This window comes from Labrus bergylta, chromosome 15 (assembly GCF_963930695.1).
Source record: "Labrus bergylta chromosome 15, fLabBer1.1, whole genome shotgun sequence".
Taxonomy (NCBI): Eukaryota; Metazoa; Chordata; class Actinopteri; order Labriformes; family Labridae; genus Labrus; species Labrus bergylta.
The window spans coordinates 16,005,925-16,029,130 of NC_089209.1; the positions used below are offsets into that span (position 1 = coordinate 16,005,925).

Sequence of the window (23,206 nt, forward strand, 5' to 3'; positions counted from 1 at the left end):
ATGTTTAATATTATCACATATTAATAATTTACAAAGAGCACGTGCAACTGGGTCCAAAACCCTTACCCCCTTGTCGAGCTTTGAGTCATTCACACAGAATAGCTTAAGTGCCCCAAAACACAACATCCATGACCACAATTCCTCATTGTATAAACCTGCAGCTGTATGTTTTCTCAACAATATTACTAAAGTTGTTGCTGTCTTTGCATGTGCACAAGTCATCAATAGCATCATTGCATAATGTTAAATATGGAGCATTCTTATCTTTGCTGTTCAGAGTTTTTTTTAATGAATACTATATTCTGAATTTTTTCCATTTGATCTCATTATAATTTCAAGGTCAAGTTTACATGAGATGGTGCAGAACCCCTAATCAAAAGATCTGTCTTCCCCTGCAGGACCAACCTGCATTGTTGGGAACAAGGGGTGGGGTGAGGAGGTTGACATTGCCGTTGGTGAGTCCAGAGTTTCCGAGGGAGGAGATGAGGGGCAGAGTCATTGGAATATGCATCAGGGGTTGCAAAGAGTGCATGGGGGGGTTAGCCGGGATTGGTGTTAGGAGGGGCATGGCTGACATAGTTGACATGGATGACAGACCCATTGACAGGTTTGGCATTGAACCCATTCCTGTAGGGAGCAAACACACGGGAACATGAAAAGGCGACGGGACCAACTTTTATGAAGGTTATGATGTCGTAGAAAGTGTTAAAATTTAGTGGTTTGGGAATTTGACAGTCTAGATATCCTCAGAGATTATTATTTTTATTTTTTTACCAAAGCGAGCTGTTGAAGGCATGATAGAAGCAGAGTTGGAGACAGGAGATTGCTTCATAATGATTGGCAGAGAAGAGGGTAAGTTCCGCCCCTGAAGTTTGATTTTGATGAGCTTCATTGCCATTGAGAACTCCAGTCTGTCCATCTTTCCATCGCTGTCCATGTCAGCTAAGTTCCTAAAAGAGGAAGAGAGCAAACAATGGTATAATAGGATTTATTTGTATGGTTTATTTACAGCATACCAAGAATTATTTCTTTTTTTTTGGAGACAATAGAAAAGTAGGAGTCACCAAGGGGACAACACTCTGTTGGGATTGAATTCCAGTAGCAGTATTCACAAAAAACACCAGGACTCACACTTGTACACACTGTGTGTTCTAATTACAGTAAACACACACTTTTATCACACAGTTTACTCGGTGGGGCGGGCTGTGTAGGAAGTGAATGTTCAACAGGAAGATTAAAACAGGCCAAAAAGGCCCAAACTAACTCCAACCCAAAAAAGGGGTTGGTCCTGCTGACCTACTTAAGTATGGGTTGTCTTACATACCATTAATCATGAAGATCATCTGAAATGTTAGATTTTTCTTACCAGATCTCAGCCAGGACCGAAGGGGGCAGGCCAGACTGGAGGAAGAATTTCCTGGCTTGCTCCCCTGGAGACACACAGAAATAAAAACAGGGAGGTTTACAGAAACAAGACATTTGATACAGCTGAACCACAGATGACATTAATAGATTGTTCTTCGTAAACATGAATTCAGTGTGCTTATTGTGACGAGAGTCTACCTGAGACATAGCCGAGGACGGGGGCCAGGGTGTCAAACTGTTTGTCATGTTTCCCCCTCTCCTCTGGAGTGATGGCCCACACACTGGCTCCGCCTGAACCAAACAAGGAGAGAAACACTTCATATTTCAAAATGGCAATGGAACAGAATTTAGACACATAACCACTCTCTCTCACGCTTCCTGTTTCAATATCAAAGGCGAACACCTGAGGCAGATTAGAATAAGAATAGGACGGAAAAAAATACTGGTCATTTCATGTATGCATGCTAATGCAGCCCAAAGTCATAAACTTACAGCATAGATACGAGGGGTTTTGAAACACTTGTATTATGTATGCTGAAATGAAAAGGGACCACGAAAGCAGCGGTCACGCATCCAGTCTCAAACTGGTTTTAAGGCTGTTGTTAGGTACACTAATGATTTTAGCTAAGGGCTAACATAACAAGCTCACATGACAGTGATAGCACGCTGCAGTTCAACAGATATAAGCAAAATCTGTACCCTCTAAACAGTATTAGCTTAGCATGTTAGCATGCAAAGATTTCACAGTACTTTTTCTTAGTATTTCTTACTAACTACTTGATACACTAGGGGCTAATGACCATGTCAAGTTTAAAAATATTTTTTTTAAAATAATGATGATGATGATGGCGGCATTAGATAAAGAGTCTGGTGGACACAACTTCCACGTTTTAAATTAAGAAGGAAATGAAAAGTGAGGGGACATACACATCACATGATGTTACTGGTACAGCTACCAGCTACTGAAACAGAATTTGCTGAACACAACAAGAAACAGCTTTATTAAAATACCAGCTGCACTGAGTACAAAGCTTTCCTAAATATGACACAATAAGCTGCAGCACAGTGAAAGTCCCCAGAGCAGAAATGCTAATAGCTAATTCAGTATACAGTGTTTTTTTTTTCCAACTTCACCCTCCAAAAAGTATGCATAATTCCCATCCAAAAGGAGCTTTGCCTCTCAGATGAAAACACGCTTTACAAATGCTGGACAATGATTAATGTATAAAATGCCTAGTCAACTTTTTCTCACTCTGCTCCACTCTTCAAGTTCAGGGTTAGCGATGAATTAAATATGGTCTGAAATATTCAGTGTGAGCGGTTTGAAACCACATTTCTTTCCTCAATTTCATATACATCTTGAATGGAGAGGGATGACTGATTATCACTAGAGCTTATAATCACTTAATCATGAGGGAAATCCATTAACTTAAACTAATCATAAGACGATCAAGGCTTATTTAAAGCCTTCAAATTCCCTTTTATTTTTCCAAGAATTGAGAGCTCTGAAGCCATTTGTTAGTGAACGGATTGAGTGTATGGACATTGTGCACAGATGGATCTCCCCATATGTCAGTAATATAATGACAAAGATGTAGATAAGGAGACAATAACAGATAATGAGCCCAGACTGCAGAAGGAGAAGGAGGGTGACGTCTGGGTAATGGACTGGTTTAAAAACTGCAGAGTACATTCAGACCAAAGAAACAGATTGGTTGATGTAAAAAGCGGCCGACGTCACCTGTTACAGATGGAAATCCACTTAGGAAAAAAGGGGCAAACTTTGTCTTTGAGCTTTTATGTAGCTCACTAACAGCTCCTCTCTCATCTAAACAGCCACAGAGAAGCCTCCTTGATGCCTGTAGCTGTTACCACAGCAAATCAGAGGAGCAAACCCAAATGAAATGTTTACACAGATTTTTCCCCATCAGTTAAGAGTTGACTCAAGATTACATGCTTAGTTTGTTGATGACTTATTAAAGTTATGAGAAAGCTCATGATTGATGTGATATTTAAAGTGTAGTTACCCCAGAAAATGTACTGCAGAAACAGTGATGGTTTCAGAAAATACTATTCCAAAATAAAAATGTCATTAGGGGCCATCGTTTAACAGCTGGAGAGACTGAGATCAAAGATGTCATTTTGCCTTATTTTTTTATTTCTCATTTGATCTGCACAGTTGTAAATAAGATGATGTGATTATTTTATTTCAGATTAAGCAATATGCCGTCTTTATACAACAAGTATAGACATAATAGTTGGGATGAGTAAAGCTAGTCTAGCCCAGATTCTTATCATATACAGATTCATATCTCACACAGGATGTAGTCTCTTAACTTTTCATCTGAACATGAATTCTATTTCCATAAACAGTGTATAGGATAGAGATGCAAAATGTTTCAAAGAGTAGGAATGAAGTCATAGAGCTAAGGAGAAGAGACATGATTGTGACATAGTAGCTGTGATGTTGTAATTGTGTAATATAAAATTGTCTGGGCTATTATGGGTGTGTGCCTTCATAGAGCTGGTATCTAGGGTGTAATTTATTCACCAGCTTCAGGAAATACCAGCCTGCCCATGATGGAACTTCCTCCCTGAAGCTAACCCAAACACCCCAACAGACTCCTGTCGACCACAGCACACACACATTACACACACACACACACACACACACACACACACACACACACACACACACACACACACACACACACACACACACACACACACACACACACACACACACACACACACACACACACACATTACACACAAATCCCTGAGGGAAGACACAAAGCTACAGTACTGCAGACCCTTTTATGCAGCCAGAAGATGAAGTGTGAAAACTAAAGTAAGGAATAAAACAACTTTCAACAATAAATGAACACATTTATTCAAATCTGACGGCTGTTTTGGCTCACACACAGATTTTTCGGAGCCAACACTCTGATCGATTACCAGCTGTTTAAAAAAAAAAAATAAAGTAATCTACCTCACCTTACCCTAAACAATCATAGTTACACCTTTTCAGGGAAATGTTTTTTTCCCTGACGGAGCCAACGTAAGCAGCTTGCAGTGACCTGACCTACTTTTTGCCGCTGTCAGCGAAATGCTGCCGTTAAAAAAGGGGTGAAAGTAATTAATCTCACACCGAGATGTGAGTATTCTTCACATTGTCTCCTTGGCTTTGACAGACCTCATTTAGGCGCCATTGTAAGTGAGAAACAGAGGCGGCATTTAGCACAGTGCCACTGGGACATGATGCTAGCAGGGTCACATCAACAGGCTCGTGGAATAGCAGCAGCTATGACGCATGTGCAGAATGTACACCAACTTTACCACAGTTCACCTCCTTTAACACATAGAGCTTCTGCCTGATGTGGTTTCACCTTTCCTTTGTCAGCCTGTGTGCTGTTGTCTTGGTGCTGTTCAGTCTTCAGGAGACGCTAGCTTCTGGAGTCAAACCTCCAGACACTTAGCACAAGTCTGCTGGGGGAAACCACATCACTGCTTTCATAACTATTTACATATCGAACACATCACCTGGGAAGGACTAGAGGATGTTTCAGATATACGTAGCTGATCCACAGTCTCCGTACACTGCACACAGGACACATACACAATCCTCCCCTCCTCTGGGAGAGTCCACCTATTTCGGAAGTTCACACACTAATGACTTTTCAATTACCTCATTCCAAAGCAGAGTTCATGAGAGTGCGATGAAAGCGCATACAGTTAAGTTCCCATAAAGAAACTCATCACAGACTGAGGTTGTTGTATTTCGCAATTTCTTTCTCTCTCACTATCATTTTCTTTATGCTCAATAAAACGAATGCAGACAGTGTTGTCAAGCTGTGGGGTTTGCCACTTGGTTGAACTGCAGGATTAGTCATCTAGAAAAGATGCACCAACAGACACACAAAAACACACAAACACACACACAGACTTTCTCTGAGGCATTTCCCAACCAGGCCCTTAGGCAGCGGCAACAGATCAAAGGCTGGAAACAAGAGGATTACGCACACATACACACACTGCTGTGCAACTCGGTCCATACCAAGGACAAAGTGGATGCAACATTCTCGAGACTGAGGACAATTAAAACAGAGACACACAAAATTATGAACCAAATAACTAATCATTTGCGTATATACTATTTAATACTAAATAATTGCAGATATTCCCTTAAGAATACAACACATTACTGGCGGTACATTATTGACAAGGCTTTAGGAATCAAAGCTATGTTCAGCCAAAGTCTGATCACTTTTCTGAATCCACATAAATATTGCATTTCCCCGATTTGAGGGTTCAGTTTACAGTCAAACCTAAAAAAAAAAAAACATCAGAGCATCCTAACACCTCTCAGTCTGGCAGGAAGACCAGAGGGAAAGATTCAATTTTAAAGACAGGCTACGACACTAAGCCCATATGAGGAAAAAAATGGATTGTGCTTACCATTCATGGCTGCAGGTGTAGCGCTTGGGCAGAGAGGGGAGTCCTCTACTCAGCTGGTTTGCTCTCAGACATCTGCAGAAAAAGAGAGAGAGTGGAAGATGAGAGTGGGATTGTGTGTGTGTCAGGGAGCAGAGCGTATACTGTATAAGTGAGGAACCCAAGCACGCCTGTGTCAAATAGGAGGAGAATAAAGGGATCTACATGCAGCCCAAGAGCAATAAAAAATCCCATCTCCGCGTTAACAAAGCAAGGATGGCACAGTGAACAGCTAGCGTGGTGAGGGAGGACAGAGGAGGGGAGGAAATGACAGAGAGGGAAAGAGCGAGGAAAGAAAAGAGTGAGAAAGAGAGAGAGAGAAAGAGAGAGAGAGAGGAGGAGGATAAGGCGAAATGAAAGAAAAGCAGACATACAGAGGATGAAAACCAGAGGAAAAGGAGGACAGACAGACAGACAGCTGAGGGAAATTGATGGTGGTCCTGAAGGAAGGAGGCATTTATCACTGTCCGCTCAGATCACAGATGGCGACTAGAGCCAGCGAGTCAAATCTTTATTTCTGCAGTGTAAATATGTCTGACATTTAGCTTTCTGTGGTATTTCTATTAATAAGGTTTTGTCCTTCCTGGGTATATATAAAATATTAATCCTAATATAAATACAGAAGAGGTGGTTTTTAGTTGGAATGAAATATGTTTCTCATAGGGACAAGAATATTTATCTGAAAAGGAATATAAATATTTTTTGTGAAAAAAAAGAAAATAAATGTATACCTCATTAAAAAAGCACACATTTCTTAATTGAATATAGGATCATGGATATGTGTCTTATCTGGAATGATGTCCATCTAAACATTCTTAGACAGTGAGGATTATTTATCCATAGTACACTTGCCTAGTTTTCCTAACACATTTTTTTTTAAATTACAACAACAATATAAACATTTGTGCTTTAAGAGGCAAAGCATTTTCACAAGTTGGCTTCTTAAGGTTGCATCCCACTTACAAAGCACACTAAATAAAGATTTGCATTGAGCGCTGTTAGCGTTCAATGTTTTCTGGGCTGCAGGGAGCCTGGCCCACCTGATGAGATTCCTCTGTGGGGTCTGTGTCTGAAGTCCCAGGAGGCCGAGGGGACAGGTGAGCTCCAACGGCTAAATTGGAAAATGAGCCTTGCGTGAACGCTGTAGACTCCACACTCAGCCACACAAAAACCCCCTCGGTAGGAGGGGCTCCATGTCTTTTATTTTGTTTCCTTTTTTTTTTTGCATTTATACTCATCCTTTGCTTTGCTGAATCGTTTTTTTCTTATTGCTCTGATAATGCTCTCCTCCCTTCTGCAACTTAAACCACCTTTCATGATCATGCAGTGTTCACACTCATCACACTTTTGAAGCAACTTTGATCTTTTTTTCAGATTCTATCCATTGCAAGTCCTCTCAGATCTCCCTTTCCTTTTTTCATCTATCTATCTATCTATCTATCTATCTATCTATCTATCTATCTATCTATCTATCCAGAAGCTTAGACCTAACAAGCTTTCACTGTCCATTGCTGTCCAACTCTGTCAACCCCTCTCTGCTCTCACCAAACCATCCCTTCACACTTTTCTACCTCACTTCACCCCTCGTTCTCTCTCTTCCATTTCATCTCTGCTATTTCTTATTCATCCCTTACTCCAACATGCATCCCCTCCTCTCCTTCTGCTCTTGTTGCACTTCTGCTCTATCATCGAACGTCCCTCTTTCCGAGTGAATTCCTGTAGGGGAGACTGTGGTTGTTGTAGAATAAATCATTCCCCTTCACATGCCGACACTGCCAATTACTTAAGAGCAATGAAGCGCTCACTGCCGCTCGCACACAACATGACCAATAAACAACATACACAGTACACACATGCATACAATGGTGATATTCCAAGTCGTAGACATAAATCTATCAAGAAGAATATGAACAACTAGAAGAACTGCACTGTGGTTGTATGCCTCCACTACCATTCATAAAAAGTATTCATCAGTCTTTCCCATAAGAGTGGCAGTGTGTCTGTGCCTGAGACATAATGTGACTCAATTTGTATCCTGAAAATATTTGGAAGTACCCTTAAAACAAACAATGGCAAAATATTAGGCCTAAATTAAATAAAGAGTTCAACACAATCACTTATTGGAGGGAATAACTCCAACACGGGAATTGGATACCACCGGGGTGACATCTTTCTTTTTGTTTCTCCGCCAAGCATTTCACTTTCAAGTCCTTCATGTGACTGCAGAACAAACAAGAACAACAGAGGTAGTGGGAGGGGAAGGATCTTCTAATTGATCACATGTGGGGGTAGTTGTCATCTTGCACATGGATAAAACAAAACAAAAATCAAACACATCCATCAAAAATCTTCTTGCATGTTGCAGATAAATTACCAACACAAGAATGGGAGGAACCTTGAATTCAGCATTTGACCATCAGCTAATAACCGGTGTACCCTTGACTCTGGGTAAATGTGTTCACTCAATACGATTTATCATAGTATACAGAATGGGATGTAAATAATGGCCAAGAGTATTTTTTAAAATATTCTGCTGTTTAAACTTCTCTGCTGTACTATATTACACAAAATAAAACTCTTAATAGCCCATTAAGCTATGTGTGTGTAAATATACATGTATATGCATACAATACCGCAAACGCTTTCTATGAAGGTATTAGTAGACGTTCATCCACCCTCATCGACAAACACTCTGTACCCTGAGGTCTGTGTGTGTGTGTGTGTGTGTGTGTGTGTGTGTGGAATCAAATAGTATCTTCTATTGGCTTTGCTAGACAGCCTCCTCTCTTCAAACAGGACACATCCTGAATGAAAACAACACAGAATCAACACAAGGACACCCTCTACATCAACACCGAGAGCACCTTCAGAGGCTCACAACAATACGTTTCTCAATTTGCTTGTGATTCCTCAACTTCCTGTTGGAGAGCTTGAAAAAAAAAAAAACTTTTAGAATGACTGTGTTTTTTTAAATTTGTTTTTACCTTACAGCTCAGGCCCTGGTCTTTGTGATGATTGCTGTGTTGTAGAGAGAGATTGGAAGCAGGTTATGTCACAGAATGGGAAGCTCAAACGTCACTACAGTCATACCTGTTCCATGCGCATTTTGGAACATACCCTATGAACAAATATGCATATGCATTTAAGTACTTATTTTGGCTGTTTATTAAGGCTGATGTAACTTGTCCTGTTATGGAACTAATAATATCCTACAACAGCAACACATAAACCATTAAATATTACCATATTTTTATGATCGGTTTTAGGGCTGAATAGTACAAATCTACTGCTTATAAATATTGATATATATTTCAACTTCAACAGCGGGACATAAAGACTGAAAAACATCTCAAGAATGATTTCATGAGACAAAATAATCTTGACTTAAAGCAACAATTTGTTACTTTTCCACCTTAAAATAGTAGTTTCAAAGTCAATCTAACGGTTCAATAACTTTCTTCCATGTCCACAGCACGCCCCGATCGACTGTTAACTACACTAAGCTCGGCAGCGGGCCCGACGTCATCTCGCGAGAAGTTTGTATGGCTGTATGGCACAAGCTCACACACCAGCCTTCAATTATTAAAGGACGCCAGTTAGCCCATCTCTCTACCTGTTTATTACAATGAGGCTAAGAGACAGAAGAGGATGGTAACTGATGAAGCTAAGAAAAGAAAAAGAGAGTGACCATGCATGAAGCCTCTGCATGGATTTACACTCATGTAAATGTTCTTCTTTTTAACAGATTCCCACGAAACGTTATGCTGTATCTGTGTCATACAAATTAATCGACCGGTCAATAATATCTGCCGATAATAGCATATCAAGTGACTATTGGTGTCGGCTAATTTTATCAAAGATATACGCTAATATTACAGGATTTATTGACCAGTCAAAAAGTATTATATTTGAGTATGATTGTATAAAATACATATTCAATAGTATAAAAGTTGTATCTTTCCTTGTCTTTTTTCAAATTAACTTTGTCATTTGGAAATTTAAAAATCAGTCTCAACTAGCATGTAATAAATTACGCTGTCCAGTGTAGCCATTTAGCTGCAGACTGTAGACATCACGGCAACAGTTGAATACACATACTCCACATGCCAACAACCGGCTGTAGACGATTGCAGAGTCTTACTTGTGAAAACTGCCTGTTATATTACTGTAGCACGTCAGTTGACATGATTGTTTGGCCTATTATAAGGTATTGGCCTGCATAAGACCCTCTGCTTGTAAACAAATGCACGTTGTCTGGGGTAGGCGTAACAGCCTGTTATGTGTGTCTTACAACCGTGCAGCTGCATTTAGAAACTGTTGGTGTGCACCAAACCAAATTCCTTTATTTTTGCTTTAAGGTTCATTTACTAGCTTTTCCCAGGGCTGTCAATCATTTACAGTGTTGAAAAAGTTCCATGTTAGGAAGAACAGCTTGTAGTACCACAAGTATTGTGCTATGTGCATGGAGAAGGAAGGGGACAAGGTACATACAGAATGCACATAGGGTGGCCAATAGGGGCCCACATACATTTTTTTTGCACTAGGTCCCTCTGAAAGATAAGTCTGGCCATGCATGAGATGATAACTTGGCCCTCTTTAAAAAAACAAAACAAAACAAAAAATGTAACAAGGAACTTTCACACTCATTGACCTGTGTTGCAGAAGACAACGCCAAATACCACAGACATCCGTCTTTATTGTGTTGATGTTCAAGATTGTCACATGAAGCTCTCGGTAGGTTTTTCATTAGGTAAACAGCGATTTGCTGACCAACTGCATCAACAGAGAAATCGAATCAAAGAAGCTTTGACTGTGCCCTGCATGCTGATTGACACCTGTGTGTGCCCGGCATCAGCCCGGGTCGGATGTGCGTATCAATACGTCGGCCTGTGTAAGGAGTGTGACTGACACACACTCCTCACACAGAGGGCCACCCTGTTCTAGCAGACACAGCCCAGGAAGCTTTGCTAAGCCCGAGGAAGAAAGAGGCCTGTGTGTGTGTGTGTGTGTGCTTGTGTTTTCTGCCTAATTCACAAGAGCACAGTCACACACAGATTTTCCTGTGTTATGCTGCAGGTGAAAATCACTCGAAGAGGCTTTCTCATATTCATTATTCTAAAACATTTATAGGTCAGCTTGAGCGATGAATCATGAAAACCTGCTTTACTTCCTCTTGGCACAAGATTTCAAGCATAAAGCCAAAAACCCTCTTTACAGCCCTCTCATTCACACTGTATGTAGAGAACCAAGTTAAGTCTTTTAGCTTCTACTTTCAACTCAACAATCTATGTTTGTTGGGGCACTGGTGGCCTAGTGGTTAGTTTGTGCGCCCCATGTACAGATAATCAAGTCCTTGAAGCAAGCGTCCCAGGTTTGAATCCAACCTATCGCTCTTTTGCCGCATGTCAATCCCCGCTCTCTCCGTCTGATTTCTGACTTTATCCACTGTCCCGTCTCTACAATAGAAGCATAAAAGGCTCCAAAAACACATCTAAAAAAACAAACAAACAACGGTTGTATGTTTGGGTGTCTTTTTAATGTGCATGTGTGCATTACGCAATGCCTTTTATCTTCCTTGGCAGGTGGATACGGAACAGCTGAGACCAGGCCAGATGTCATAGGCGGTGCATAGGATGGACTTTGCCACTTCAGCAAAGAAACACACCATTTTCTTGTTTTCACTGAGAGCAGCAGGACACACACACATACACACACACAGCAATCTTTAAGCAATCTCTATAATTAGAATCTGCGGTGAATGAACAGGAGCATGGATAAACTGTTTAACCTTCCCCAATAATCATACTGTGGAAGGGAAAACAGCACTCATGTTACACAGTCTAAGCACCTGTTTACATCTTGAAGGCTGTCTGACAGCAATTCCACCTGACAAACAAGAAACACAGATTTTTCCCATTCTATAAAAAAAAAGGTCTATATTTACATCACCTATAAAGCAGACATCACACACCGAATTTGATGAAATATTACAAACTGCATTAAGGTCACTGTGTGCTGCTGGGTCGAGTAAGGCTGCTACAGACACTCTGGGGGGGGATCCAGAAATAACATGGAGATTTCCTTCCCCTTAACATAATGATGACCCTCAGATTTTTTTTTTGAAGTTTCCGATGAACACACTTTCTCTGTGAATGATTAATTCACTTTATTTTTTTATTTCTGGGATAAAACAATAAAGCCACTGCAGGCTATATCGTCTTGTTGCGCTAGAATGTGCCTGTCTGCTCTAAAGAGAGAAGAAACACAGGCAGCATTCATCACAGCAGACATAATACACATCCGAAATTGTCACTAAATGTATAGGCCTATACGCAAAGAGATACGTGGACGACTGCCCTTAATTTAGTATTTTACAAACAGATGTCTCTTTTAATATAAGGTTATATTTAAATGCCTTTAAGGTTATTTTCAAAGACACTTTCACTAAGTGACAGGTGTCAGAGAGGATTCACACTATTTGATGTTGGACAAAGACTCTAACAGAAATACTGCAGCCTGCAGCCCGGCAAAGCCCATATTATTACTACGGTACACTGTCTTTTACATTTTGGATTAAATCAAACAGTGCATCCCCTGCTCACTTAAAAAAAAAAAAAAAATAACCCAAGGTCAAAAGCGAAAGAGTCCGTTTCTGTGACACTTTGTTCTGTCCTGTGGGGAATTACATTGTCATTTACCTGTTGCGGTACAGCAGCAGTGTTGATCCGACGACATCCAGGCTGGCAAATTGAGCTACCGAAGAGGGAGGGTCCGATCCAGCAGCCGGGGTGGGTGTGGAGTGGGAAATTGGCTTCCTCAGGAGGGTCAAGGTACAAGAGCTGCACGCCTGACTTCCGGGGATTTCCTTCAAAATAAGGTCTCGCGATGGCTATAGCTTTTATCTAAACACGATGATTTGGACATAAATGAAGTCTATTGGGTCATACTTAGTTATTAAGATTGTGTCATATATTATATTATATTATGCTTCGTTCACTCCGTTCAGAGACATTGGGGTGCATGGGGTAAAATTGGCAAACAAAGAGAGAAAAAAAGAAGAATCTGATTGTGACTCAGAGGAAGCTTAAAATATGCTCCAATATTGTTGTTAAACTCTGGATCTAAAATACCGTTTTGGTAACTTATCTGCTACAATATTCATGTGTAGATAGATATAAGATAGGCTCACTGTTATTGTTCAGTCATCATTCCTTTTAGTTTTTTTTGCAAGTAGGCCTAATAGTCATCTCTAATTTAATCCACAACAAATGAAATAACCATAACCAATAAAACCTTGACTACTTGTCATCCCCTACAAAGACCTTACAAAAATGTCTTTAAGACAAAATAGTGTTTCAGAGCATGGTAGTAAGATATATAACGTATTGTATTGCCTTTTCTCATTCAATGAACTTCAGGATACATTTCCTGTTATGTGACCCGGAAAAGTGTTGTTATCAGAACAAACCAAAAGTAGCCACATCCACAGTGTTCACTTCAATAAGCTGATTTTCAGTGACAGGCTTTAAGTTTGAAGGCAAAATCACTTGCCCTTAGAAGCCGACTTTGCCCCTGATTTGAGCTACAAATGACTGAGATGGACATTTATGAAGGGCCAAAGTCAAGGTACACATTCTCATAAATGGAATCCTACATGCTGACTATCAATGTTATGAACAATATTGTAATACACCACTTTGCATATTTTCCCATCAGGTCCATTTAATGAGAGAAGCCCTTTGCATGTTATGTTTAATTGGTTCTCTTTGTGTTAGAGCTCTGTACTGCTGGAAGGTCTTTGCTTTAACATAGATCACAGCTCAGCAGCTGGTTCGAAGCACCACCTACAGCCCACTTTCAGTATTACACTTATAAGTTCACCAAACCTTATTGACCCTGATAAATGCTGCAAAAGCAGAACTCAGTTATAAAAGTACAGCTGATACTTTCAAAACTTTATATGAAATATTGAATTGCCTATTTAGTTAACAGGCTCAATTCACGTTCTCTAATTCAACAAATAAGATATATTTTGTGTAAAAAAATTTAAAAAAAACTTACCCCATTCAAAAAAATAATAAAGGTATTACATGGATGAATACATATGAAATATGTTCAACAAAGTACAAGTAAAAGAAGAGGAAAAATCAACGTGAAAACTCCAGTAGAAAAAGAAAAGATATTAACATATTAAATGAATAACAATAATTCACTATTTAGAGAATGCTTTCAAAAAATCTGAGAAGCTATCATATCTCCTTTTAATAGCACCAACGCCTTTTGAATTCAGCTTGAAAACACAATGAACAACCTTTCACACATGAACATTTCAGTCAGCTCTATCATCTCTTTGTGCCCCACACCTCCATTTTCTTTGCAAGAATTTGGCAGAAAGCCTTTCATCCAGCAGTTCAGAAATGAGTCATCGACCACATTCTCCTCTTATAGATAATGTAACTTTGATTTGATTTTTGGAAAACCAAAGTGCCTAATAGAATACCTTCAGTGCAAAACACGTCTGCATCTGGTGTGAAACACAATTTTGAACATTGAGGACCTGTCCATTTTGCTTCCTGAGTATCACACAATAGAATGTTTATCAGAGTCAGTTGGCAAGTTTTACTGCTTCTGTTTAATCAATGACCTCACAATCTTGACTTTTAGTTACCACAGACTATCCCTAGCTTGCACCCGGTAGCATCAATTGGGACTTAATAGATAACATGCTTGGAGTGTCCAAAGTGCTTGACCCAGTCGTCACATCGTCACAACTCGGATGATGGATTTTGTACTCCTCCTCTTTAATCTGAAGGTGTCCTTGAAGAGGACTGGCAAAACTGATGGATGCCACTGACATTTGATTCCGATGTCATGTCTAGATCCAAACCTCTCTCTGTATGAATAGGAAATAGGATTCCCGTACCTGTCTAATTTTCTGTTGAACTCAGCCCATGCACGTTAGGACTTGAGAGCATGGCTTTTCTCTTAGTTTCCAAGGCCAGGCGCCTCACTCAGTTTACTTACAAGTGAGGAAATGGCTGGATAACAAAAGCTTTGCAGAAGCAGCTCCACATCATTTTGTGCCATCACATCAGCAAACATTAATGAAGCATTTACATCTCGACCTTGCAAGTCAACGATGAAGTTGTGATCAAGTAGATCATTGATTAGCATATGTTTTGTCCAACTCGCACACCATCTTTTGTAAAAAAAAAATGTAACACTTCATACATCATCCTGCAGGTGAATTCATGAGCATAAAGTTTTTTTTTGGTTGGTCTGTGTCCACACATACAGTAGGTTCAATCTATTTTTCTTGCATTGAGGGGAGCTGTCCGTTATTGTCGTCTCTGATGTTGAAAACATACAGATTGGATTATTTGTAAGCCTTTATCCCCGCAAAGTTTGCAGCAATGGGGACCGTGTCAGTCACACTGCTGCTTCATGTTGGGGAGCTCAAAAAGAGATTTTTTTTTGTTTAATTTCAGACCATATTTATACTTCAATGACTCTGTGACAAAACATGTTTTGGCTGATAGCAGTTCTTCAGTGAAAAAGCTGAATTCAATGATTCAATGATTCCATTTAAGAGTAATTATGGATCAAGATTTGTTTCTCTCTCTCCAGATCCTACATTGACATCAATTCCTCACAATAAGGCTCACAACAAGGGAATAAAGAGGGAAGAGCGTCCTCTTTCCGGTCTTCTCTTCACTTCTGAACACTTTCATTCATCTCCAAATTCACTGTCATCAGTATGTCTGCAACCCATCTCCTCTAAGAGACCTTCTGTCACTCCACAGTTTTTGGATGTTTCTTGGTGACGGTTGAATTCACCAATTCATGCTGCTCATTTTAAAATTCAGCTTAATGATATATTTGTCGATACATAAAAAAAAAAAAAACTCTGAAGAACTAAAATTTATTTCAGAAAAAAAACATCAGCCCACTTATATACAACGACATTTCAGCCAATATCTCCATAGGTTAACTTAAATATTCATTTCAATCGTATTAATAAGAAAACAAAACAAATTAGGCTTCGCATGACATGTCAATGATTTACCTGCCAATATTAATTCATGCTCTGAAGTTAAAGAATTCAAGAGGAAGTCCTTACAATAAGGGAAACAGTCTTAACAAGATAAGTTACTGACTGCTTACAAGCTTTCTTCACCAAAAGTACAAATTATGCACCAAAATTTAATTCTGAAAAGAAATAACAGGACAACAAAGAAATTGGTAGTGTGATTGTCTTCTGGATACCAACTGCTTCTGAGTTTTTATACCAAGTGAAATATTGTAATTTTGCCATCTTTAATTCCTCATCTCATGTAAGTTCTTTGACTTATTTTCTTTGTTTAAATCTAAGCAGAAGGTTTGAAAATTCAGTTTTTTTGTATTCTGTCTCAGCAGCCTACAGTGATGTTAGGTTTTTTAATTTTTTTTAGAAGGCTCTGAAAAGCTGGTTTGGCATGTAACCCAGGTGGAGGAAGGAACTCTGGGCTTCTCTCTCGAGGCTCGCCAGCTCCTTGACTGTTGGGGCCAGAACATCCACATGCCCCTTGTAGTTACCACCTAGACAAGAGAAACAGGTTTTGCTGGTTCACTTCATATAAAAGCAGTCAATATTAGGGTTGCATCAATTTGTCTGCCAAGCACCTGTATCGTCTGATAACCACCCTGTTAACTGATATCGGCCTGTTTGCAAACCATTTAGCATTCACCCATGGCAGACAACTATCTGTTGTTGTTGTGTTACTAATGTTACTAATCTAGCCAAAATGATCTGCTACTTTGTGAAACATACCTCCCAATGCTTTGCGCTGACCATAAGAGACCTTTCCGTCGAAATCATCCACAGGTACTTTGATGTCGGGTTCACACTGGGTGATGGTGCACTTGAGGTGCTCCTCAATATCTGATAAGAGCTGTGTTTGGAGGAAAAAGGAATAAAAACACACAAGTAGAAATTAAAATCCAGTATAGGCAGTGCTTATTTACATAATGTGTGTGAGATTCCAGTTCTTCCGAAATGAAATAACAGGTATTAGATTTCAGTCTAGACAAACCCTCAGAACCTAGAGGTGCTGTTTGTGTCAGGATACAAAGCATCTGCTGCTTATCAGATTAATAAAAAAAAAAAAAAAGCCTTCTTATTGAGTCAGTAACCCATTTTAATCAGCAAAATGTAGTCGCTGCCACTTTATTATCTTATATCTTTTGTGTACGTCTGCATTTCTGGTCACCTCTTTTTCGTTGTACCAGATGGTGCAACCGCCCTCCTCCTTCAGCCGGGTGTTGTAGCAGCCCCTGCCTCTGTTTGGGCAAACATGGTACCAAACCTGCACATGTGCAAACCAGTTTATTCCAGCTCTTTTCAAATGAATGAAATGAAGCATGATTGCATTTCTATAAACCACCTTACCTTCTCCTTCTCCATAGCAACCAGGGAGATGGCCAGTCCCATTCTGTAAGTTATAAAGTAAGGGTAATGATAAATACTGTCAGCTGTTGTCTTAAAGCTGAATCACAATGTGGGGAGATATTCTAAGGTTCGTTTCAGGTTGCAAATTAAAGTGAAAGTCACAAGCACAGATTATTTTTCAAACAAAATTATGATTACAAAAGAAAATCAAAGTTTCACTTCATCTCAGTGATTTGTTTTCTTTTAGGAATGTTTGTTTCGACCTCTCTGCTCTGCCAACTCTTCCGATGCGATGGACGTAGTTTTGCTTCTCATCAGGCAGTGTGACGTTGATGACTGGAGGAAAAGAAATGTGAAAGTTAATCTTATTGAAGGAATACATTTGTATATATATTTGATAAGACAGTGTATAGAGTAGGACATTAGGAAGAGAGAGTGTGGAAGACATGCAGGAAGAGCCACAGGTCAGACTTGAACCAGGGCCGTCTGCTTGGAGGACTATAACCTCCTTATATGTGGTGTGACCTAACTGCTGGACCATCTCTGCCTCAAAGCAGTATTTTGTAATGAGCTGGTAGTTTTTTAGCATCTGAAAAGATGTTAGAGGAATCCAGTATCTTTACCATAAGGAACTCCGTGGATATCAATTCCTCTGGCAGCTACATCTGTGCAGATCAGGAGCCTCACTTCTTTCCTCTGAGAACACAAAAATATATTTACACTCCAACAGACAAGTTGCACTTAATAAAAAAAAAAGAATTGTTGTCCTTTTACCTTGAAACGCTCCAGGTTAATCTTCCGCTCATTTGGCTTGCGATCACCATGGAGACAAACACAGGACAACTGGTGGTCTTTACTGTCTGGACCTAAGGAGGACAGTACAATAATCGGCGATTATACAGATTTGTAATGGAAAAATCAAACTGATCTAGTTTTTATGTGGAATGATCTATGTATTCAAAATTCTGTCCAGTGAGAGCTGAAAAGTCAAATCCCAGTGGGGCTTATGCTTCCTACCTCCTCCTTGCTGAATGAAGTACTGTTCCATGTTGTCACAGTCGATCTTGGTGCGACAGAAGACGATGGCCTGGTCCATCTTGTGCTCTTTGATGGCCCTCACTATGTACTCGCCCTTCAGCAGCTTGATGGCTTCTGACCACATCTCTAAAATATGGATAAACATATTTATTTGCCAAAATAGCCATGCTCCTTTGTAAATAGAATAATAGGAATAAGAAAGCGTGTTACACATCATACTTAAAGGATCAAATCCAAAATCCTTACCAGAAGAATTGGCTCCAGGTCTGGTGTTATCTTTGGCATGGACTTCATCAGTCTTTCCAAAGCCGAATCAAAGTAGAGAAGATGTCAAAATGTTATTTAAAGCAGAGATAAATAGAAACATGTATCCTAAACATTGCGGTTAAAAGCTTCTGTAGAACATCTACAGATGTCCAGTGGAAAAGAAGAACATTCTTGCGACAAATAAGTCAGATCTTAATTAATAATCAGTTTTCTCCCTTTGGACATTAAACTCAGTAACACTTCATCTTTTCAAAAAGAAGAAACATTTTGAAGAGGAAAGAAAAGCTTTGCTAGTTGGAAAAAAAAAAACACCAGAAAAAAAAACAGAAGAAAATGGGGGTGAAAGAAGTTTGACTGTTCATCCTTTTTTAGAACAAAACAAAATAATGGTGGTGCACAGCAGCCTCTTGTGGTCAAAATGAATATTACATCAACAAAAACTTGGTCACTAAACTTTGGTTAGAGAAATTATCAAAGAAAATAAAAAAAATAAAGAAATAAATCTCAGTTTTTTAATTAGACGTGATGTGTGTCCTTGACCTAACATGAGAGACTCACCCGGATGTGGTTCTTGCCCAAACGCTCCCAGAGGCGGTCGCTTTTTGGATTAACAGGCACTACCACATGGTGGACTGTTTCAGGGACAGAGTCCTCCCCCTTCAGGTCCACCCAAGTGGGAAAGTGCATGATTCGCTCGGACAGCTTCTTCACATCAAATGAATGCAGCGTGGCAGAACAAACAATCACCTGGAAGAGAAGATGTTGTTTCTTCATGATCAATGCTTTGGTTGTACCACTTGGACAACATCTTTTCTCTAATGCGCTGATTGTTTTGCTTGCTGTGCCAAAAGCATTGTTTAAATATTCATCTAACCAATTTGTTCTCCACATATGAAAAGCGGTCTCAGCAAATGCAACTGCAATTAAAGCTTCTATTCATACAGAACCGTAAAATGTTCAATGTCACAAGGGCAGCTCATCGCATGTGTTACCTGCAGTCTTTTGCCGTCAGAGGTCACCTGAGGGATTTGGTTATGGATCCTGTTTATGAAGTCAGTATAACCTGCAGACAGCAGGCCGTCCTAAAGGGGACACAGAACCCAGACAAACGGTTAGTGACTTCAGAGACACTTATCGTTTATTATAGTGCTCTTCATGTGTTGTACTTACACACTCATCCAGGACTAGAAAGCGGATTTGGGACAGGCTTAGCTTCCCAGTGGAGATGAGATCGTCCAGTCTGCCGGGTGTTCCCACAACAATGTCAATCTTAATGAAAAAGAGACACAAATGAACCAAAAAAAAAAGAAGCCAGGCAGAAAATAAAAGCAAAGGGGGGGCTCAGAGCAGAACTTCAGTTTTAAACAGGAAACTTGATTAAAAGTGTATTCAGAGACATGCTACATACCCCCTGCTCCAGAGCAGCCAACTGATCTTTGGCAGCCACACCACCAATCACCAGTAGGTCCCTGTAGCAACAGAATGACAAACACTTTATGTGCAACCACATCAAATTAAACACTGACTCCACCTACTGGTATAAAACAGGAAGTACAAACTCATTGGAACATTGAGCTCAAATTGACAAAAAGGTTTAACACTTCACGATGCTTTGAGAACATTCTTTAGGCTTTTTAATATCATTTTGCAAACATCCATTCTTTGTGTAGATCATAGTTTATTGACATATTTTCTTTAATTAATGTTGACATCACATCTGTAGAGTCGTACCTCAGTTTGGGGTTATCAACAAATTTCCTGAACTGCTTGACAACGTTGAGGGTTTGCTCAGCCAGTTCTTTGGATGGCTCGATGATCAGAGCTTTGGGTGCGTTGGATGCGGCTTTCACCTGAGTCACTTTGGCGCTGCCTAAACAAAGACAGAGCAGACACAGCTGTTTAGTGCTGTAATAAACCAGTAATGCTGATTTTTTTTTTTTATACTGCAGCCTTTGTTTATTTTTTATTTTGTGACCTTAACTGTGAAGTAACTATAGTATCTAGTCCAGACATAAACATCTCTATGTGATTGTGAGTTTGATTTCAAACACTTGTAAAGAATAATTTAGATTTTGACTCCTTTAATGTATATATTATAAAGTTGCATCCACGCACCTGTCTGAGAAGATTTAACTGCGTGTCCCTCGGGTGCCTGATCCAGAGCAACAAATCCAGCCTTTGGGGGATGTTTAAACGCTTCTCCTCCAAAGTTAAACTTCAGCTCTGCATTCTGGGTGGCACACAAAAGAAAAAAAGGGCAACTAGTGAAATGTAAGCCTGGCACCTGTTAACTTTGTTTTCTACCTTTATTTACACTAATATACCTTAAGCACACAGGAAGCAAAGAAAGGTTGATTCTTCACATGTTGAGGGATGTCAAACGCCACACCCAGGTCATTACCTGGATAACATAAGACACATGTGTAACTTTGCTGTTTTCCCATCAATTCCACATATTTTACATGATCGTGTTGAAAAGCGTTAGAGCTATGGAGGCAGCACCATTTTTAGAGAAGGACATCTGGTCCTTGTCTAGATCCAGGTAGCATCCAATGGTGTCATGCATAGTGAACTCCTGCAAAGAGGCAAAATAAAACAACACATGTTTAAAAATGATCCAAAAAAGTGTGCGCATATCTAATTAACCCGGTCATTTCCATAATTATTACCTCTCCATAGCTGTCAAACTGCTTGTTGTTGGATTTTTTTCCAGTCCCACCAAAACCGAATCCATACTTATCAGTTCCTGTTCAGACAAATACAGTTTGGGATTGAATTGTCGGTCTAGTGTGACTGTTTTTTAAATATACGCTCTGCAGCATGGAGCCTAAAGAGTGGAAGAACGTACCCAAGTCCAGCGCTGCCTGACTGGTGGACCAGCCAATGCGACACAGTCCCTGGTCATGGCAGGTAACCTCATAGCAGTACTTTCCTGGACACAGAGAGACATGGACATTGACAGGATGTGAAATGCACCTTTGCTGCCTTGAAGTTTTTCACTATTATTTTTATCGCCAACATTCTGAAAGTAAAATGGGACGGTGTAAATAAACTAGGTAGCAGGATAACTAGGAAACAAAAGTGCAGCATTTCTCATATGACCGACCAGGACACATTCAATTTAGCTCACAGTGCTGTGAATCTTAACCAATTCACAGCGCTCCCTTTAGACTGAATATGCACTTTGAACTCCAGGGTGTAGGTACAGAATGTTTATTATGTGCTGTCCTGTATGCTTGTCATTTTTGTTTTAATGCTGTTGGTGCGAGGCAAGATACCCCATGGGGCAATAAAGGTCGCATTCATTCATCTGAAGAACTTTACACACCTTTGGTGACACCTTTTGTAGATCGACAGCCATGCCACTCTTTAAACTCTCTGCTCTGGCAGCACAGGCCATCTGGACCAATTGCTAAACAGATAAAAAAAAAAAAAAAGCTGTATTTAGGAGAGGGGACACAAAGCTGGAATATGAACAACAGCAGCATACATGTTCATATTTGAAGAAAAAAAAAAAAGCTTACCAAAGGCTGTGCTGCGATCATAAGGATTCATCTGCCAGTTGTTGAAAACTGTTTCGAAAATACAGACACAAAACAGGTTAGACAGGTCGTTTGTTTTACAATGTGTCCTCTATTATGATACTAGCCTGACAGTGTTTATGAGACGAGAGCGCTATGTACAAAATTCTGAACAAATTTTAAGTAAGCGTGTGAAACAAAAAGATTTAATAATATTAAAGTGGTCTCACTAGCTCCACCAGTCTTGACGGAGGCTCTTCCCTTTTTGCCCTCCTGCTGGTCCTTCAGGGTCTCATACACAATCTGGATGACTGGAATACTGAAGGCCTGAGAATGACAAGTGTTAGTCTCTCATGTCTCTCGATCTGAATTTAAACTTCTCATTTGAACTTAATTGTCGCTGTCATCTACTCACTCCTGTTTTGCCACTGCCAGTTTCTGCTGCCTATAGAAAAAGTGAAAATGACATGTCAAACTTTTACTGTTTTTGTAATTGGTGAAGTAAAGTAAACGGGTTTAACCTACCATGAGCACATCTCCTCCACCAAGAATAAGAGGGATAGACTCTGCCTGGATGTCTGTTGGTAACCTGCAATTCAGTTTTTTTACATAAATTTGATTGTTTTTTTAAGCTTACAGCAAACGAGAAACTTAAAATACACAGATATCACAAAAAAGGGGGACGATTCAGCTAAATTAAATCAAGCAGGCACTTACAGCCAGTCCATCTCCTCCACGGCCTGCGCAATTTCAGGCATAACGCCCATTTCTGAAGAGTCACACACAAACTTAGTTATTTAGTAGTCACATGAGACTTTTAAATGTCTTTAAAATATTAGTAAAATGTGAAATCGGCGCGTTCACATCAAAGAGTCTACTTTAAAGAAACACCTTCTTACCAGAAAACGCTGCCATTACTGCTGCTGCGTCGGTATCAACACAACCGGATGTAACGTGTTTAGAATTTTCGGCACGGTACAACTCGTTTAGCGGACCGGTGAAGCAGCGGTATGTCATTGGTTCCGGGTAGTTACCCCTTTTCTGTAAATTACGGTTACAATTACAAACATAGTTCATCAGGGAGGCGAGTTTA

The 23,206-nt window shown here is 39.8% G+C and overlaps 2 protein-coding genes across 4 annotated transcripts in view; both read right to left on the minus strand.

Annotated features, from left to right (window-relative positions):
- Nucleotides 1–12,671, minus strand: part of itsn2a (intersectin 2a) — a 37,405-nt gene extending 24,734 nt beyond the window's left edge. For 2 of the 3 annotated variants that reach the window (XM_065963835.1, XM_065963834.1), the window contains exons 1-6: nucleotides 12,558–12,671; nucleotides 5,824–5,895; nucleotides 1,564–1,656; nucleotides 1,367–1,430; nucleotides 775–950; nucleotides 406–627 (exon numbers count right to left, since the gene is read on the minus strand). In XM_065963835.1, the coding sequence (XP_065819907.1) occupies nucleotides 406–627; nucleotides 775–950; nucleotides 1,367–1,430; nucleotides 1,564–1,656; nucleotides 5,824–5,830 (562 nt within the window). In that variant the 5' untranslated portion in view covers nucleotides 5,831–5,895; nucleotides 12,558–12,671. The remainder of the gene's footprint in view (nucleotides 1–405; nucleotides 628–774; nucleotides 951–1,366; nucleotides 1,431–1,563; nucleotides 1,657–5,823; nucleotides 5,896–12,557) is intronic. The other variant, XM_065963836.1, reaches the window with a different exon arrangement.
- A 3,094-nt stretch (nucleotides 12,672–15,765) lies between these two features.
- On the minus strand, nucleotides 15,766–23,112 carry ddx1 (DEAD (Asp-Glu-Ala-Asp) box helicase 1). Its single transcript, XM_065964231.1, has 26 exons — nucleotides 23,013–23,112; nucleotides 22,831–22,882; nucleotides 22,639–22,702; nucleotides 22,529–22,558; nucleotides 22,344–22,440; nucleotides 22,117–22,164; nucleotides 21,921–22,004; nucleotides 21,441–21,524; nucleotides 21,262–21,338; nucleotides 21,095–21,167; nucleotides 20,917–20,993; nucleotides 20,708–20,822; nucleotides 20,324–20,462; nucleotides 20,001–20,061; nucleotides 19,763–19,861; nucleotides 19,585–19,674; nucleotides 19,151–19,339; nucleotides 18,572–18,623; nucleotides 18,305–18,451; nucleotides 18,062–18,153; nucleotides 17,911–17,983; nucleotides 17,551–17,623; nucleotides 17,288–17,330; nucleotides 17,109–17,204; nucleotides 16,670–16,790; nucleotides 15,766–16,437 (listed from the first exon to the last, which is right to left on the minus strand). Exons 1-26 carry the CDS (start codon nucleotides 23,026–23,028, stop codon nucleotides 16,307–16,309), a joined length of 2,223 nt encoding a protein of 740 aa, XP_065820303.1. The 5' UTR covers nucleotides 23,029–23,112; the 3' UTR covers nucleotides 15,766–16,306.
- Between the last annotated feature and the right edge of the window lie 94 nt (nucleotides 23,113–23,206).

Bases quoted from the DNA above. Each gene is read 5' to 3' on its own strand.
- ddx1 (XM_065964231.1), bottom strand. The intron at 16,791-17,108 runs GTGACCAGAAAT...CTCCAAACACAG, and splicing joins TCTGGTACAACGAAAAAGAG to CTCTTATCAGATATTGAGGA. The intron at 16,438-16,669 runs GTATGTTTCACA...TCTCTTGTCTAG, and splicing joins TCAGCGCAAAGCATTGGGAG to GTGGTAACTACAAGGGGCAT.